The sequence below is a fragment of the Phyllostomus discolor genome, chromosome 7 (assembly GCF_004126475.2).
Source record: "Phyllostomus discolor isolate MPI-MPIP mPhyDis1 chromosome 7, mPhyDis1.pri.v3, whole genome shotgun sequence".
In the NCBI taxonomy this organism is placed as follows: Eukaryota; Metazoa; Chordata; class Mammalia; order Chiroptera; family Phyllostomidae; genus Phyllostomus; species Phyllostomus discolor.
Genome location: NC_040909.2, coordinates 55,514,404 through 55,534,285, shown reverse-complemented (window position 1 = coordinate 55,534,285; position 19,882 = coordinate 55,514,404). Strand labels below are relative to the sequence as shown.

The following is a 19,882-nucleotide window of genomic DNA, read 5'->3' as shown; positions in this document are numbered from 1 at the left end:
CGCCTCAACACTGAGTCAACACCCTGGGATAGAAGTGGGGGCTCTGAGGCATTAATGCAAACAGCCAAATGTGTTAGAGCAGTTTTGCAAAATCCTTCTCAATGTATTGGTCAAATTGCCTTTGGAAGGATGCTACTCCCTAAGTCACATCCCCCAGCAGTTTTCTAAAGATAATTTTTCATCCCCTATTTTAGATTATTGTTGTATAGTGCTTTATAAGACCCAGATCAACAAACTGCTAGTCTGTTAAGCCATCCATGCAAACTATTTGTAAATGTGTGTGTGTCTGTACACATATCAAAGCCATCGAAAGCACTGGGTGGGGAACAATGCACCTGGTAATTTTTGAAGAGCTTCAGATCTCTCCTCATTAAAGGCCTGCACTCAGAATCTTACAGCTGCTTCTGGAACCATGGAAATAAATTGGGTCTGTAGGCCAGGCTTTGTTTATAAATTGTGTTGACTAAAAATTACTGACTGATGCAATGCCATCACCTCCCAAACATGCTAATATTTGTCTTTCTGTGTTCTTTAGCATCAATACCATTCAAAAATAGACGAACTAATTGAAGAAACTGTTAAAGAAATGATAACACTCTTGGTAGCAAAGGTAACCTTCAGTTTCAGGTGAAATGTTTCATTGTGAGCATTGCTTTGTTATGTCTGCATTTCCATTAAAATGTAACACATTAAAAAGTTGAGCTGGATACTTACATTTCTCAGGAAACAAGATTGTACATCACCCAGCCTCAGCTCCGAATGATTTTTCTGATGATTGCAAGCCATGTGAAGATGATCGATGAAGTGGCATGTGTTAACTTAATAAGAGTTTGTCCCCAAACATTGCACTAGATTATGCAGGAAATGTTTGTTTTGTTTTTCAGCACCAACAAAGTTAGATTTTTAAATACAGAAAGTTAAATTGTAATAAGGAATTCTGCCATCATGAAAACCCCCTTTCTCTAGTTTCACATGCAGTGAGAGTCATAATAAAACATAAAAGTCAGATAAAGCTATTTCAGTCACCCTCATGAATTATAGAATTTTAACTAAGTAATGTTGAATGAGAAGACACGTATATTTGCCAGTGCTAAACTTCTGTTTCCCCCAAATTACTGATAAAATACAAATAAAAATAGATTGGATTAAATGTAGTGCTAATATGTAACATAAAAACGGCTTTGCACAGTTTTAGATTTTGAAAAGTGCATTTAATATTATCGCATGCTATATACAACTCAATAATATTTTGTCACTTTGCACTTCTGTAACACTCTCTATTTGCAATCACATAATAATGAAGAGAAAGCCGGATAAGTCAAATATTTCTATGTAAAGGCAGCCTTTCCCTAAAGGCTGAAATCAAATAATAAAATGTAAAAATTGAGCAGAGGACTCAATGCTGGTCTCTGTGTGGTTGAAAAATGTTGTTCTTTATTGTGAACAATTCTGCTTTGAAATAATAACTCCTTTATTTTCCTGTTTTACTAGTTTGTTACTATCTTGGAAGGAGTACTGGCAAAATTATCCAGATATGATGAAGGGACTTTGTTTTCTTCATTTTTGTCATTTACCGTAAGTAAAGAGTTTTACATTGTTATTTATATTAAGGAATTGTGTGATAATTCAAATGGTGAAATGATCTAATAAGTGTCAAAGAGCTGACATCCGGGAGGAGTGTCACTGTGGCGTTTGGTTTTAGTTTGTGTATGGGTGTCAATTGCAGTCAACTACCAGTGTGCAATAACCACTCTAGGGGAATGAGCAGGACCCTTCTTAACAGCAAGCAATTGAAAACCGTTTCTATTTCATCTGTGAATATACAGTGTGTGTGTGTGTGTGTGTGTGTGTGTGCGCGTGCGCGCGTGCACGCGCACACACACATTTGTCTCTGTATGTTTGTGTCCAAACAGAGAGGTACAAGCCTGAGCCCACCTTGCTTGTCTTAGGCAAATCACTTAATGTTTCTGAGCTACAATTTCCTCATCTGTGAATTAATTTCAGAGGTTGCAAATGGAGATCTACAGGTCACATAGAACTTGTAACTGTTTTATTTAATTCTCACTGCATCAGGTCCACTTTTCCTAACTGAATTTAGTTGTCCACATTTAAAAATCAGGAGAATTCACAGAGAAGGCTGTATTCCAGGACTTTCTTGATTAAGTGGACGCTTAGCAGCTTCATAAAGGCCTGTCTATGGAGATAGTAGCAGTCTCCTGGAGCTGAGTCACGGTGGTCTTCACAGTCCAGACAAGCATTTGCCAGCTTCCTGTAGCCCTCTCCCAGCTGTTTCACTCATTCACAGACCTGCCTGGGCTTGGGAACACTTGAGTTTACAGCCTCTGGTGCAGATGATCAACTCTGTACAAATTCTGAGAGGCTCTAATTCTGTGCCAGAATTAGGCATGGCCATAGAAGTTAGTTAGGTAATGGGCAGAAGCCAGTTTAATTCTCTGTTGGTAAGCAGAGATAGTCACTGCATATAGACTGCTCCAGGGACCCAGTTCTCCCTTCCGGTGCTAGGCAAGCACTGCAGCTGCATACTTTCTTGTCATTTCTGATGGCAGAGGTCTTGTTGGCTCTGAGACTAGCTGTTTTCCTCTGACAATGCCATAGGAAAGGCAATTTAGGACCAACTATCCATGAGTCTTTAAAATAGACTTACTTTATTAAGAAGTTTTTAAAAAGGTATTGAATACCATGACAGAACCCAGCACAAGGTAGGGGTAGCACAGCAATGACTTTGGAATGCAACAAAAAGGGGTTCGAATCCCATCACCAATATTAACCAGCTGTGTGATCTTGAGTAGGTGTATCATCCTCTCTGAGCCTCGTCCTCTCTGAGTTTTGTTTTGGTTTTAGGGAGGTGTGTTGTTGTGCCATTTTGCTTTTGCATGTGTTTATATGTGTGTGTTAATTGTAGTCTAATACTGATGTTATATGGAAGTGGAAAGTAAATTATGTCTCCATTAATGAGCTCTTGTGAGGATAATAATGTAAGTGAAAGAGCTTAGCATAGTCCTAGCACATAGTAGTCCTCAATAAATGCCAGTTATTATTAATAAAAGATATCTAATATATTTATTATACAATGCAGACATACATACACACATTCTTTCCAAACATGCCCTACTTTGGTCTTTCCCTAACATATACATTAGATTTCCTGAGAGTTAAAGGAAATGTAGACAGAAAACATTTAAAACAGTTCTAGACAGCATTCATGTATCTTCATGCCCAACTCGTTTTGATATGCAGCTCTGACCCTCCCAGGTATAAGGGTTGAACTCAATCCTAGAAAGTGCGACAACCCCAGTACCTGGAATTTATTGGTGAAAGTGGGTGGGAAGAAGATGGTGACAAAGGGAATTTTATCTGATTTCACTCTGTAGAAACACGTGTAACATGTCACAACTGAAAGAAAATCTATCCAACCCACTCCTTTGACAAAAAAAGAAACCAAGGCCCAGGAAGGGGGAGTAATTTGTCTGAGGTCACATAGCAATGAGAAGAGTGGGGACAGGAACTCAGGTCTTCTGCCAGCCTCGCCCCACCATCCAATGGCTTCCTGAAGAGAGTGGGATTCAGCTAGCACTTGCCTGGCACTGGAAGGCAGATGGGCAAGTGAGTGGGGAAGATGCATGAAGAAGGATTAAGGGCACATGAGTGGGAAATAGTAGATAATCCTTCATTCCCAAAGAAGTCATGGAAATGGTGAAAAGAGGCAGAATTAAATGCAACATCTTTGGAAAATGTTCCCCTGACACCCACAAAAGATATCACTTTCTTTGAGACTTCATTTTGAGCAACTGTTTTCCCTGCACTGGACTTGAACCAGTGAAAACCAGAAAACCTCCTCTACAATTTTCTGAGCAGAATTCAATCCACCAAGGGCCCCACATTAATTATTGGTTTACCAAAAGAACTAGTGGAAGGTGGTCCCGTGGAAGCCATATCAAGGGCATGATACAGGGGTGGGGGGGCAGAATTCTCATGGGAGCATTTTAAACAAAGAAAACCTAGAAGAGCTTATGCAGGAGTTTTCAAGCTGAAATTGTCATCCTCTCATCTGCCTTTTCAGAGACATTTTGCAGCCACACAGCATGCCTAGTGAAGTCCCCGTCACTGCACAACACTTTGGTGCCTGTTGCTGGGCCTGTAACTTCCCTTCTTCAGTGGCACTTCTCCCACATACTTGGCCACCCCCGGTCCTAAAGCACCCACTTATCATTTGCAGCCTATGTTCTCATCTCCTGCTGTGTTCCCGTGTTCAAGAATGTGAGCTGTGCTTAGAGGTGGTGGGAATGTCTCCACACATGGATTTCGAGCTCCTGCCCAAATCTGAAAGGGCCTCTGGAGATTTCCTGTAGCACGGGAGAGTTGATTGCCCTGGAGTAGAGTGCAGGTGAAAGGGCTGGGCAGAGGCAGCAGGTGTTGCACAAAGAGCCTTGACATCAACAATGAGAGAACGAGAAGTGAGTCCCGGGACCCAGGACAAAGGCTGAAAGATAGGGCTGATACCTTGGCAGGGTTTCCTAAACTCCGCTCCCATTCTGATTTAATTTTTCAAGTATTACTGTGCACTTACCACGTCTCCACCTCAGCAGGGCTGCCAAGTATGAGCCATGTGCTCTGCCCCCCAGAAAGCTGACAAGTATCGACAAATATGCCACCCTTTCCCCCTCTTTCTCCTGCTGAGCGCCTCCTTTCCTGGGTAGGCTTGATTTCATGGTCCAAGCCAGACATTTTGGAAAACGTCTGCAGTGGCACAGAGCAGGCAGGAATATTTATTTCTCGTCTCCATCTGCATTGCTTCCTCCCTTGGAGAGGAGCTGGGGGGAGGAGGGAGGATGAGATGTGGCTTCTTGTGCCAGCCCAAGAGGCGCCCAAGGCACCCGCCCCTCCTCCCTCCCCTGCCTCAGCAGCAGTAGCAGCCTGGGATTTATGGAGGCAGGCGCCTTTGGAACTTCTGAAAGATCAGCCCAGTTGGAAGTCGCAATTAGCAACTATCCGCCCATTTCCCCTGCCTGCAAGATGTGCTTTTGTGTGGGTTGCCTGCTTGCAAGAGTCCCTGTTTGTAGGTAGCTTCACGCTGTTCTTTTAGAAGGCCAAGAAGGGGGACAAGCAGGTGCCCAGTTCCCTCTCCAAGCAAGTTAAAATCCTTCCCTTGGTTCTCTCAAGTTGTTAACAAATATGCTGGTTCTGGCATCCTTTTGTCCATTTGTTCATTCATTCATTTATTCACCCACCCAACATGTATTTATTGAGCACCTCTGTGTCATGTATTGTGTTAGATGCTAGGGAATACATGTTCTCTATCCTCCTGGAGCTTACATTTAGGAAAGGAGACAAACAATAAAAAAGGAAAGAAAATTATAGCATACGGGAAGTGCTGACAGGCCACAAACTAGAGAGGGAGAAAGAGGCAGAAGGTAGGGGATGGTGTTATCTCAGCTAGGATGAGCATGGATGGGCTCTCTGAGCTGAAACTTAAAAGGGCTACAGCCGTGGGTAAAAAGGAGAGGGGACTTTTCTGGACAGGATAACTGAAATGGCCATGAGGCAGGAAAACAGGAAGAATTTTGGTCAGATATTTTGGAGGCAACAGAAACAGGATTTAGGGATTCAGTAGGTGCTGGAGGTAGACACTCAGCTGGTGGGGGCCAGGTGGGAGGCACAAGAACTGGGATGCATTGAGGAGCTCAGCGAGCTGAATGAGAGCCACTAAGGTGCAATAAAAAGCACAGACTGATGAGACCTGGGATAGGACCCCAGCTCTGCCCCTCACCAGGGAGCTACGTGACCTGGAACATGAGACACAGCTTGGCTTTTAATTCCCTTCGGTATACTATGACGCCAGTTGTATTAGATGAATTCCAAAGTCTGAAATAGCTATGAGAGCTACAGCTAAGTGCCTGGCACAGAGCTAAATGATTTAAATAGATTTTTTTTTTGGTGAATCCCCTGAACAGTGTCATTCCAGAACATTCTCCCACAGATGATAAAACTGAGGCTCAGAGAGGTTAAGCTCAACCAGCATACACACTTCAACCAGCATACACACTTCCTCCACACTCTAGAGGCTTTAAGGAGGAGGGAAGATGTAGGAGGAGCCCACCATCACCTTTGGCACCAGAACAAATACATCAACTCCTCTGAAGCCCGCTAGAGTTCATCTAAGATTTCCCCCATCCAGCAAATTTATTTGAGATAGTAACAATATAACATGGAAGCCCTTTAGGACAAGGACAAGAAAGTTCATTTTAGGGTTGTCAAGAGCCCAAACCCTATTATATGTCCTATATCCTAGGTCTCAACCTAGGCCTCATTCACATTTTTTCCCTTTGCTAGTGTTGTTTTGCTATTTAGAAACGAAACAAAGTAGACATGCTTTTTGCTAAAATCCATGAGCAGGGCTGGGGTTAGCATAGATCAACCAGCAGCAAAGGTTAGTTTTGTGCAGAGCTCCAGATGTCATGCCAGAGGACAAAACTGGCACTTTGGTCGAAAGCCAGAGCCAGATCCAAAATCTTCACTTCTATCAGGAAGCAGTTCAGATTTTAGGGTGGGGTGAGTGTTCACCAGTTTGTTAATGTTGCCTCTGATGGCATTCCATTTTTGCTTTGGCTTTGGGGAATGCCCAGCATGGGAGAAATGATTTTTTACTGTGCGGGTGGGTGATAATAGTGCAGACAGACAGGTTTTGTGCCATCCCCAGAAGGGAATATCGTCCAGTGATCAGATGCTGAAGTCATGACATTCAGATCAGTTGGCCTCTACATTTTCAGAGTGGAAGTGCCTACTGTGGCAGTAACAGCTGATGTTTATTGAACACAAACTATGTGCCAGGCACTGTGCTAAATGATTTACACGCACTTTCTCATCTGACCTTCACATTCACCCTATGCAACAGATACAATTATTATCCCCATTTTACACATGAAGGAAGTTGAGTAAGGTGTCCAAAGTCACACAGCTACTAAGACTCCACCTTAAATTTACTCCTTTATTATGACCAGAATGTTATACCCACAGAAGCACAGATACCCATAAGTGAAGTCAATTAGTGGCTCTTCCAGGAACTATGCACTAATTGATATCATTCCTCAGGGGAAAAGTCATCATTTTTCACAGCTTACCAGCAAAAATATTTTATAAATAATTTACCCCCCAGCCAATGAGTTTTGCAATAAAACTAAAGGAATAGACATTCAAAATTCTCCACCTCCTTTGTGCTCTCTAGATAATCTTTAGTTTCATGTTAATTCTTCATTCAACACATGTTTATTGAGTGCCTATCATGGAGTGCTTAGCAATGGATAAGAGGGACAATGCCTCTTATTGTATATTCCCATGAGGGAGATCCATTCTCAACAAGCAGTTCATAAGCATGGCAATTATTCAGAGAAAGAAGGCATTGATACAATGGGACCATATCCAAAAGGGACCCAACCTCATCTGGGAGACCATGAGGGAAGTGACATTTGAGCTGAGATCTATTGGATAAGTAAAATTTCACCTGGTAGAGAGCAAAGAGGATTCCAAGATACAAAGACAGAGAAGAAAGGAAAGGTCTAGTACATTCTGAGAATTGGAAGTTTATTGTTAGTTGGGGAAAGGTCAGATCAAAATGAGGAAGATGACAGGGATGGGGTTAAAAAGCTAGTCAGAATACTGATTATTAAAAAGCTTGCCCATGTGATGGATTTAAGGATTTACACAGGGTCATTATCAAAATTGATTCAGTTGCAGAAGTTGAGAGGTCACAGAGAGACCAGCTACCTGTTATGTCAGTGTTGAGTCTGTAATCTTCTGATTCTGAAACATTGAGCCACTATTGGAAGGCAAGACTTACTTTGCATAATGTATTTTATTCACACAGACCAACAAAACACCATGCCCAGAAACATTCCAGAACTAGAAAGCACTGATCTGCCATATCTCCTACCAACTTTTTTCATCAACCACTCCCCAATGTTTCAGAACTTGACATCCACTTTGGGGTCTATGACAGATAATTTTGTCACCTGGTAGGACACCATCCTCATTTCCAAGTCATGCCTCGAAAACACAGTTGACAATTAACATACCTGCTGTCCAAAGCAACTCTTCAGAAGATTTTCAGAATAAAAAAGATAAGCTTCCAAAGTTAACCATTTTCCTTAATACTCTTTGGTAGACAGATGATTATCATTCAAAGTGAACATAAGACGAGCACAGTATCTTCTTCAGCCTGTGAGGTGCTGAGCAACCAGCCACAGAAATGTCAGCTATGAAAGAAATATCTAATGAACATGTGTGTGGCTTCAAATAAGAAATAATTGTTCTGAAATTAAAAGTTAGAGATTCTGACCTGACTGACCTATGAGCCCCATGCAGTGAGAAGCTTATCACCAGAAAGTTAGAGGGAGAGATGTGATTGTGAAGCCAACAGAAATGTGGGCAAGCAATTGACCATTTGTGAGCCTGTTTCTTCATCTGCAGAGTGGGAATGCTGATGCCTACTTCAGAGAGCTGGTGGGACAATTAGAAATGAAGTGAGCAATAGGCTTTGCATTGTACCTGGCATGTTGTGGGTGTTCTATAAATAGCCATTTTAACTTTACCTTCAACTTAAACCTGTAAGAAGGTTTAAATGACCCTGTGCTTTTAACCAACAATTCTCTCACCTGTTCAGTCCTTAGCATAGCAAGCATTTCCCCTAAGCAACCCTAATTATTATCTATAAGAGGACCAACCAGGACTCTGTTGAAACTTCTATTTTAGCACATTCTTACATTCAAAAATTTGACTCATCAGAAATATTTTCCATTAAGTTTAGTGTATTTTTTAGCATTTAGTGTTTTATTTTAATTCAAGAACTTTTCAGTCATACATAGTCTCTAGATTATTTCCCTATTAATCAAAATTTTTGCTTAACCAGAATTGAATAACACATTTTCCAAGCATATTTTGGTTGAATCAGACTTGTCTCAATGTACTTGTTTGCCCAGTTCTGCCCCTTAGTAGAGTACAATCTTGGACAGATTAATCCCTAACTTCAGTTTACTGACCTATAAAATAGGAACAATATTGTGACCTATAATATGTGGTAGTATTAGAATTAAATGAGAAAGTGTTATATACCTGAAATGGGGTAAGCATCCAATACTTGTTAGATATCATTATTATTGTGGTTATTACTGTGGCCATGTCATCAAGTACTGAGTATGAGAATCAGTTACTAAATCGGCCATCATGTTTTAAATGACTGCTGTATGTGCATTACTGAGCTAGAGTTGTAGATATAGAAAGACATAAAAATAGAAAAATAGACCTTATCTTTGTTATCTAGAAGTTACTATCTAGAGTGCATGTAGCAGAAGTGAGTTGAGATTTTGTGGTCCAGTATTTTCAGTGGTGTTCTGGAGTCTGCTCACTTCCTACCTGCTGTTGAGAGCCAGTTCTCCACATCTCTTCCCATTTCCCATCTCTCCATTTGATGACACCATGTTGATCATGGCTGAAGTATTTGTACCACTGAAATAGGTAAACACTACCAACCAGGGAGGAGTTTCCTCTCCTCTTTTTCTCCTCCCTTTTCCTTCTCCAGAACCTTTTTATTAGTATATCACTGAGTGTTTTCCAAGCATAGGATATGTACCACACAGTACCTGAGAAGATGTCAGATACTACAAAAACTCAGCATTAACTAACTCCCATCAGAGTGTAAGAGGGCCTTTCCATTTATGATTTTATTTTCATTCTTATCTTTATATTAAAAAGAAAGTTTCCATTGAGTGCTTATCTCTTTCTCACACTTTTCTAAAATGTCAAATCTTTGTGGGTAACAGAGAGAGAGAAAGAGAGAGTGAGTTCCAGCAGACCTCAGGCTCAGCACTCTTAGCAAGAAACTTGTCCACCTAGCATGTAATAACTTTATTTTATTTATATTTTATGTATTTCAATTTGGTTCATGGTAGTGATATAAGGTTTTCTAATTATTTTAAAATTGAGCCAATTTAGAAGAATACTAAGTATAGTATAGATGGCACGTGGACAACAGTCAAAATCAGAAGGTTGGCATTGGTAACAAAGTGTGGGAAACAGATACATTTTAACTACCCCATTTTACAGTTGTGTAAACTGAGACCAGGGAAGGAAAATGGCTTGAATAGCTTAGTCACAGAACCTAGACCTGCTATCTTGTCCATTTGTGTGTTTTTCCCACTCTATCTGAGATGGGGGGTGGGGGGAGAAATAAAAATCCTCCCCTGTGCAGCTTATCAAGGCTGACAATGAAGGACAAGTTGTCTCTGGCAGCAGGGATTAAACAATCTTTACCCTCAAGTTCAGACTGAGACAACCAAGGGGAGAAAGAGAGAGCATCATGGGTGACAGATAATTCCTTGTGTAGAAACATTACTGTTCAGTAATGATGACACAGCCCTCAGTTGTCCAGCACTGAGGCTGTGCAGAAGCCAGGGACACAAGTGAGACATGGCTCCTGCCCTCTTTGAGTTTGCATTCTGTAGGGCTCCTTAGTGTTAAGAGATGTTCAAAAGGCAAAGCAAAACCCAACAGTGCCAGAGGTGGACAGAGGCTCCCACTTGTAATCAAATAACAATAAACATTCATGCTTGCTTAGACATTTTACAAAATTAAAACTTTCCCATCTCTACACACAAGTTTCTTCTAAAATGAGTGTTTGCCATGCAGACAAGTTCAAAGTCACTAGGAAAGGTAGGGCAAACTCTGGAGCCCAACAGATCTGTGTTTCCTGGTCAGCTCCATGGTGCCATGAACTGTGAGGCTTTTAGGAAGTCATTGCACCTCTCAGAGCCTAAGTTTCTTCATCTGTGAATGACAATAACCATCAGACCCACTATAGTGAGGATTAATTATGTATAAATTGCTTACCCTTGTGCTAGGCAAACAGTAAGACTGTAGCCATTTTAAGGGTTAGCAGCTTTGAAAGGGTGAGTTTGAAGAAGCCCGTGAGCCTTCCAGAAATCCTCTCTGGAAATGAAGGGTTGGGACAGAAATGAGGGAAACTGGAAGGAAAAACAGGTCTACTTCAATTGGGCATCTGTTCGGAAGCCCCGGGGGAGAAGAAAGATGAGAACACACACTTCCTGGACCCAGTCTCAGAACACAGTACCCTGAGCAACAGGAGACATGAACAATTCTCCTCATTAATGAGGCTGTGGCTCCTAATCGGTGCATGGAACAGAATGCTTTTGTTTAATAGAGATCATTTCCCTGCCTCTTGCCCAACTCCCCAGCAGTGCCAGCAGCTCTTTGTTTAATGAAAGGTAGGGACTTTAAGTAGTGTGGTGGGAAGGGCTGTAGGAGGTATTATTACCCTCATTACTATGATAATAGTTTAATCACAATCAATATTTATGAACATGCACAGAAGCCATGTAATCAGCCAGCAGCCCTGCAACTCGGGTTTTTCATGTTCTTGCCTAAGGATGCTTTCCAGGAAAGCCTGGGCTCTCTCCCACCTTTCCCCAGACCCTATGAATCTCTACACTGGCCCTCAGAGGCCACTTCAGAATATCCCTGCTGGTTACATCAATAGTTATAGATGAGGTCTTGGCAATAAATGTATATCATCATAACTATAAAACTTCTCCCTTTCAAAGTAATTCAACAGTGTTCATCTGGACTTAATCGTCAAACTTTGGTAAACAGTCTTGTGGAAATGGTAGGGCAGTGTAGGGGACAGGCTGAAGTCCTAGTTCTACTACTTTTTAGCTGTGTTCCCTGGGGAAAATGCCTCAACCTCTCTGAGCCACAGTTTCTTCATTTGTAAAACAAGATGACAACTTTTATAAGATTGAATGAGATAGTATAAATCAGGCATTCAATCATTGGTAAATACATCCCTATTTTTATATGTGACTATATATCAATATTAAGTATTTCTATGTTGTCTATGAGTAAAGCTAAATGATAGCTTTCCCCAAAGTCGCAGAAAAGAGTTGAGATAGCAGAAGTGAGAGTCCAGACTTGGAATCCATATTCTCCTTCTATTATCTGAAATATTTTTGAACACTCATTCCTTTAACACTAGCAATTTAGACAAATGTTATTTTAAGACATTTCAGTGTTTACTCTTATCTTCAAATATCAATCCTATTTGAAAGCCAGTGATTATGTTTCTGAGCAATGGCCATCTGAATGAGCTACGCATAAGTAGTGTTTGGTGTCACAATTCCTGATGCAGACACCAGCCCACAGTCTCCGCATCATTATGGATGAAATGAGACATTCATATGGACTACTGAGTCCCATGGAGGAAAAGAGACAGCATGGCTTTTCTCGCAAGGGGAGCAAAAGCCATGGCCTCTGCCATGACAGGCCTCTATTTCTCTCTCTGGGTACATGACATGATAATCCTCATTACTATGCACAGGTTCGCTTTAGGTGGTTACCTTTTACAGAAAACAAAGGAGCCAATGCTGCTAATCACATCACAGAAGAGGGATATTTGCAAATGAAAAGGCAAAAGTGGTTGAACTGGTTACACTCATCCTTGGAAGGTTTAGCATGGATTTTAGGAAGTTACTTTGCAGTAAATGTCTTCAATTTAGGGTGAGGGAGTTTTTAGCAAGAGCAAGACTCAAAGCGGCCTAGGCACATTGCAGGCCTGCTTCCCCATGGGAGAATCTATCCGTGGGTGTGGGTCCTGTGCATCTCTGAGTGGGAGCTAGGCCCATGCCACACAGAATGGTCTCCTACAAATTCCCACATCTATGAAAACAGGGTTTATAAACTCTGGCCCTTCTGAAAAGGAAAATGAGAGAAGCTATGCACCCACATTGCACTTCCATGGCACTTAGATGGCACGGCACTTCACAGTTGGGCAGAAATGCCATTGGTCTTTGGCAAGTACTGAGGACATTTCAGCACCCCCACCCCTTGCCCAGTAACAGAGCTCTGAGAATTCATTATGCTATGATTCCAGATATACTCAAGGGTTGTGTTTTACTCTAGTCTTCAGAAAGTGTTAGAAGGGGCTTTCACTGTAATTGTCACTTGGCCCCAAGCAGAAGCCACTAAGGTTTGCTCAACTGCTCACCCGCACACACAGTCCCAGTACAATCCACCCACCAGCACATTCTGTCTCCCCCAAGCAATCGGTCCCTTAGTTGGCACTTACAATGTATTCTCCTCCCAAGATGCACTTTAGAGCATCCAGATTATGTATTGAGGGAGGTTTTTGCTAGGTTTTACTTGTGCCTTTGTAGAGGACATATCTCAGAATTCTAATTTCAGTCAAGCAAAAGCCTGCAAAATGTCTTTCTCCATCAGAAATGTTAAAATTCTATCACTTGTTTTGTTCTTTTTTCAAAAACTTTATGAAATAAATATATAGAGTGGTTTAAAATGGAATAGTACAGAAACACTTGTAACAATAATTTTTTAAGAAGGAATATTCCTCTGTCTTACCTCTTTCCCCCTTAAACCCCTTACCCCAGAGAGGACCTTGAAACAATTTTGTATTTATCTTCATCGCTGTATTTATATTGATCGATGTTAGAGCCTGACCCCCCACTATAGTCAATAGAGCTTTAGCCCACCTCACCATCTTCCACTTCTCCTTCTTTTCCTGTACATTGTGTAGCATTATTGCTCTTCTCACAGCCTTTATAACTTTAAGTAATACCCATCCACCTTTAGTTCTTATTTCGTCCACAAGATGAGGTTATGGACACCCAACCCCTTTCCCTTCCCCTGCTTTCTCCTCCCAGTGATCTCTTGTTCTAGAATGGTAATTGAGTGATAGCCTCTTCATTCCTGTCATTAAAATGTATGCATGTATGTTTATGAATGTCCCTTGCATCTAGACCAGCACTGCCCAATAGAACTTTCTGCAATAATGGAAATATTCTGTATCTGAACTGTTTGATACAACAGCCACTAGCCACATGTAGCTCATGAGTACTTGAAATGTGGCAAGTACCACTAAAAAGTTGAAATTTTAATTGTATTTTGTTTGAATTCATACATTTAAATAGCCACATGTAGTTCTTGGATAGTGCAGGGCCAGACCAAGCTTAATATACCAATCTGATTACCTAGAACAGCCTAAATTTTAGCTGAGATGGTAGTAATCACTGACACATAGTTCTTACTATGCCCTGGAAACTATTCTAGGAACCCAGTTAGTAACTCAACAACTTCATGATGAGTACTATTACCCCTGTCTTGTAAATGAGAAAAGTGAGGCATGGGAAAAGTTAAGTAACTTGTCTAATAAGTGGTAGACATAGAATTTGGCCCCATGTGACCCAACCCCAGAGTTGTACTCTAAACCACTTCCCTATACAGCATCCAATCCCCATTAGAAATTATCTTTTTTAGAAGCACTCTTTTTTAGATACTATTTTCAATCTGCTGATCATTGATGTGATCGCAGCTTCTTCCACATTATTGGCCCAAGTGATGCTTATCATAGGGGCTACGTGTACTTAGATGTGAACCCTTCCTATCCCATTTCTGCCACAAAAGGAGAGCATTAAACTAGAGTCTGGAGGAGGATATGGGCAATTCAGCAGAGAGGCAGGAGCCCAGTCACAGGAAGCTGTTCCTCTGGCCTGGGGATTCCAACAAGAACAGTAGAGTGGCTAGCATGCACTGAGGGTTTGCCATGTTTCCTCTATTATCCCCTTTATGTGTATCATCCTCATCAATTTTACAACAGCCTGAAGAGGTACAGATGAGGAGGCTACAAGGAAAGGGTGTTGGGAATATGAAATGAGGTGGTTAGTGAGAAACATGGAAAACAGTGCCTGGCACAGAGTAAATACTCAACACATGCTGCTTATTGTAATCCTTTTATGTCTTTGCCAAGTCTACCCACTGGGCCATGCTACATTGTCTGGTACCTGCATGAATGGAATTTATTACCTCTAATGTTATTTTCCTTTTCCCTGTTACTACAGTTTTTCCCGTAGTCTCCTTTCTGAGCTCTTATTAATTCTAAAATAGTAATTGCCTTTTGATTTACTGCTGGAGTATTTATAACCTTTCCAAGGTGTAGGAAGTGTTTTCTATTCCTAACTAGAACCATCATCATACACCAGCCAATAGTCACAGACATTTTTTTACTTCCATAAAGAATCCGAGAAAACAATTAGTCCAGGTGCCCTATTGTAACGATAAAGACATGAGGCCAATACATTAGGCAAGTAGCAGAAGTCGGTCAATGAGTGAATGGTCAATTAGGATTAGAAATTTACATTTTGTGATTCTTCCCACACCTCACTGTTTCCCATTTAAGTCATGTTCTAGTGCAGAAGTCAGAAAAGTTCTTCTGGAAAGGACCAGACAATAAATATTTTGACTTTACAAGCTATATGGTTTCTGGCATAGGAACTCAATCTATGCCCTTGGAGTGTGAAAGCCACTATGCACAAGATGTAAGTGAATAGGTGTGGCTGTGTTCTAATAAAACTTAAGGACACTAAGATGTCAATATCCTATAATTTTCACATGTCAGAAAATAGTATTCTTTTTTATTTTCTTTCAACCTTTTTAAAAATGTGAAAATCATTCTTAGTTTGGGGACCATACAAACATAGGCAGCAGGCTAGATTTGGCCCATGGGCCATAGTTGTCTGACCCTTGTTCTTATCTATTAACTATAGATGGGAACACACATGGCAGTCTATGCCCAGTGAACCACAGTGAATTAAACACTAGTAATAATGTTAGCTAATGTTTCTTGAGCTTTTACTATGTACCAGGCATTGCATTGTGCACTTTATATGATGTCAACCTGTTTGGCCCCACAAGGATATTATGGAGAAGTACTGTTGTTATCCTCACTTTGAAAATGAGATTATAGAAGCTATGGGAGTTGAAATAATACTTCCCAAACTCAACTAGTAAGTGATGGCAAATAATGAAAACCAAGATCTGTCCTACCCAAAGGCTCTATGTTCCACAAAGTAGGCTCCCCTTCTTCCAGATCCCATGTGGTAAAGAAATACATTTAGGAATGACACATCATTTCAGAATATCAACCACTTAATATAATGAAAGACTTCTGCACTTTATAATCAGACCTGAGCTTTATTCCAGTTTCACTTCTCACTACTTCCTGGTTCACCTCTTGAGAGTTGTTTAAACCTCTCTGAGCCTCAACATCCCCATCTATGAAGTGGGATTGTGAAAACTAGTCTCCTAATGTTCTGCAGCACAGGTGGAAGACACAAGGCCCACAGGCCAAATCCCATCCTCCACCTTGTTGTATCCAGCCCAGCACCTTGTTTCTAGCCAGCAGCAGTGCTGAGCTCCTTGCCCCTAGTTAAGGAGTAGTTACTTTTATACGGTCCTAAAATTACATTCAGCCTTGCATTGAAGGCAAATGCAAGGCTGATGTGGCCCCTGGTGAAAATGAGTTTGACACCCTATTCTACAGTGATGACTGAGTTAATTATACATAAGATACTTAGCACAGTGCCCCACACATATGTGCTCAATAAATATAATTAAGGATCAGGTGGAAATCAGGTTGCTCATTAATGTTTTTGGAGCCAGGAAACTCAGGAATGACCAAATCCTGTCCTAGACCATCAGCGATCTCCTCCAAGAATATATGCAATGGATAAAGTTGGGAAAAATATACTACAAAATAACACCGTTTCAATGTCTTGGTTTTCATCTATTGCTGCATAACAGACTATGGCAAAATAGTGACTTAAAACAATCAAATTATTGGTGCTCACAATTTGTGGGGTTAGGAATTTAGGAAGAGTTCCACTAGGAGATTCTTTGGTTCCATGTGTCACTGACCAGGGTTGCTCACTCGCTGTATTTAGCAGGGAAATGAGCTGGGCTAGGGCTGCATGTCTGATAACTCGATGTACTTCCATGGGCTTCTTTCTCCCCATATGAGGTCTCAGTCTCTCAGGCAGCTTGGTTTCTCACAAAGTGGTAGTCCTAGCACAGTGCACTTACATGGCAGCTTGGCTTTCAAAGTGAGGAAGTGGAAGCTGCTAGCCCTCTCCAAGACTAGGCTCAGAACTGACACGGAGTCACCTCCAGCATATTCTGTTTGGGCAATGCAGTCTTAGGCCAGCCCAGATCCACAGAGATGGAGGAATAGACTCCACTTCTCAAATGAGGGAGTGTGATGCTCACACAGGGAGCAAAATAATTGATGGCAAGTGTCTTTGGAAATAAGCTACCATGCTGTGAACTGGATATGGGGTCCACATTTCAATGCAGAAATGTCAGGGAGATGTAGGGTCACAGAGATGGCCTAGATCACCCAGGGCCAGAAAAGAAGAGTGGAGTAAGATGCCCAAGTCTCTTATACACAAGTCCCATGCTCTTACCTGAAGCATCCTAACCATGAAACAGAAGCACCATACCTAAGTGTGCAGATATGCAAGGTTTACTGACCCCAACCACTAGCAAACAGCCCAGTCTACACCCGAGAACCTGACCCATCAAACCTGCCTCTTGGAGGTGAAAGGAAAAGAGAATGCAAACTAATAGCCAACAATTATTGAATACATACTATGTGCTAGGTCCTGTGCAAAGGTTTTTAACACACATGAACGTGTTTAATCCTTTGCCATGCCTAAATGAATAGAGGTCAAATGCTTAGAATGGCGTCCTACACATGTTAACACTTAAGAAACAAGACTTTTAAATGAGTAATCCACAGAACCACCCTACAAGGGGGTATTATTGTCATTATTTCTTTTCTCCAAGAAGGAAGCTGATGCTTAAAGAGATTCATGGCCAGGCCCACAGCTGGTATGTGGCAGGGCCACATAGTAGCCCAGGCATCTGACTCCAGACCCCAAGCTCTTACCTCCACAATGGACTCCCATAGTGTAGGAAAACAAGCTTTTTGCATAGAGGAAACAAATACCAGTTCCTTTTAAAGCAGTAGTACCTCACTGCACTTTCTTCAGTGTCCCTTTCAGAATGTCAAAGGTTAAAAATCAACTTCAAGAAAGCTCTGGGAACCTCTACCCCTGGGTACCAAGTAAAGAGTACCATACTCAGAATTTATTCATCCAACACATTTTTATTGAGCCCCTACTGTACAACATGCAGTGCAGACACTGAGGAGAGAAAGAGAATTTCTTATTCCTCATAGAACCTATATTCTAGATATGAGGATGGTGACGGGTGATAACACTCAAGGAATAGAGATAATTATTTTATGGATAATAGAGGCATTAAGTAACACTTTTACATACTGAACTGCCTCATTCTCAAAAAGAAAAAAGAATCCATATCGCTAAGATCGCCTGAGTTAGGGAAGTGGAGAAAGGAACAAAATAGCATCATTATCCTGGCAGCAGAAACTACAAAAGCCAACATTGACACCAGTTTTGCTAGTCTCTTGAGATGGTGGTGAGGTTGGTGTTTTCTAGGCGAAGGGCAGAGAATCAGCTCAGAGCTCTTGTGAAGTCAAATAGGCAGGGGTAGAGTCAGCCTGTGCAGAGAATAAATTGTTTTCTCAGTTGAGGGTTTTTTTTTCCAAGAGACCCTGGGGAGAAAGGAGAGCTTGGGCATTCGCTAATGCAGTGGTATCTGTTCAGATTTCTTTTTTCTCCCATCTTTGAGTCTTACACACCAGATTTCTGTTTGCAAAAAGGGCCTAATCCACTTTTTTTTTTGTCTGTGCATTGATTTAATAGTATCAAGCCCTGAGGTCTGCATGGTCTGCACCTGGGTTGCTTGTTCCCCTAATGAAGCCAGAGAAGTGGTTTAAGCCCCTGCCGAGCTTCCTATCAAAGCTTCACAATGATTAACTCAGGTCCCCTTATTAGGACCAGGCAGAAGAAAATCCCTTAGTCATCAGCATTGTGAAAATCCCAGAATGGTGAGTGTTCAATGGAAAGATTACCTTGGGCACCTGAAAAATAATGGAAGAACTCAATAGAGAAACCATTAAGCCTGTCTACACACGCTAAGTCAGGTGGAGGGTCGAGGTAATTAGCTGGGACATTCAGGCCAGAGAAAGCATGTGGACCTTCTGCCCTGACTGAGTCAACAGAGATAATTATTCAAATCCCTCATACATTTTTCCTGCTGAAGCCATTTTAGGTAGTATCTACACACACACACCACAAACAAGACTTAAATATGAATGGTCAATAAAAGTTTTGATAGCTTTTTTATTGAACAATGGACATCTTAGAGATGGGAGGTCCAATGCTATAATTCATATAGCTGTGTGACTTTAAGCCAAGTTGCTTCATCACTCTTTGCCTCTGTTTCTTTATCTGTAAAAAGGGAACATTGATAGGATACCCCCTCCTCAAAAGGTTGTTGTAAGGATTAAATATAATGGTCCTAACTCATCACCTGGGAAGTCATAGGCACTCAAGAAGTGTTATAAATAAATCTCAATTGTCGGATGGACATAACTCATTCCAAATGTTGGAGAGATTATACATTTAGATATCATCTGAGAAGGAGGCTAGGAATCATGGAACAAAGCTCTCATCTACAGCCCCTCATATGGTGCTTCATAGGTATCAATGCCCTTTGCTTTAGGCCTGTGGAAACATGAATAGGTTGCTCACTGACAGCTTGTCTCCCAACTATCACCCTGGTGTCCACAGACTCTCCTGATCTCTGTCTCCTTTTCTAAATTCCTTCCCCAGAACTGGCTGTATCTGGGAAGCCAGGGTAGGAGTGGGGTCTCATGGATACTACTAGAAAACTGGTAGTCTTTGCCCCACCAGAGGGGATGGTGAGAAAGCAGGGAGTCTCAGGAAATGAAGTCATACTTCTTGCCTCTCCTTTGAGAGCAACTGAGTCCCTGCTTCAAAAGGGTGCTAGACCAGGTGTCTGGGCAAACCCCTCATCCCCATCCTAATCTGTAATTCCCAGGGTGTGTAGCTTGGTCCCGGAG

At 41.4% G+C, this 19,882-nt stretch overlaps 1 protein-coding gene across 1 annotated transcript in view; it reads left to right on the top strand.

The window, feature by feature from the left end:
- CADPS (calcium dependent secretion activator) overlaps window positions 1-19,882 on the top strand; it is a 478,898-nt gene that overhangs the window by 409,721 nt on the left and 49,295 nt on the right. Inside the window, 2 exon segments of the mRNA XM_036030984.1 lie at window positions 536-610; window positions 1,492-1,575. Coding sequence (XP_035886877.1) covers window positions 536-610; window positions 1,492-1,575 — 159 coding nt within the window.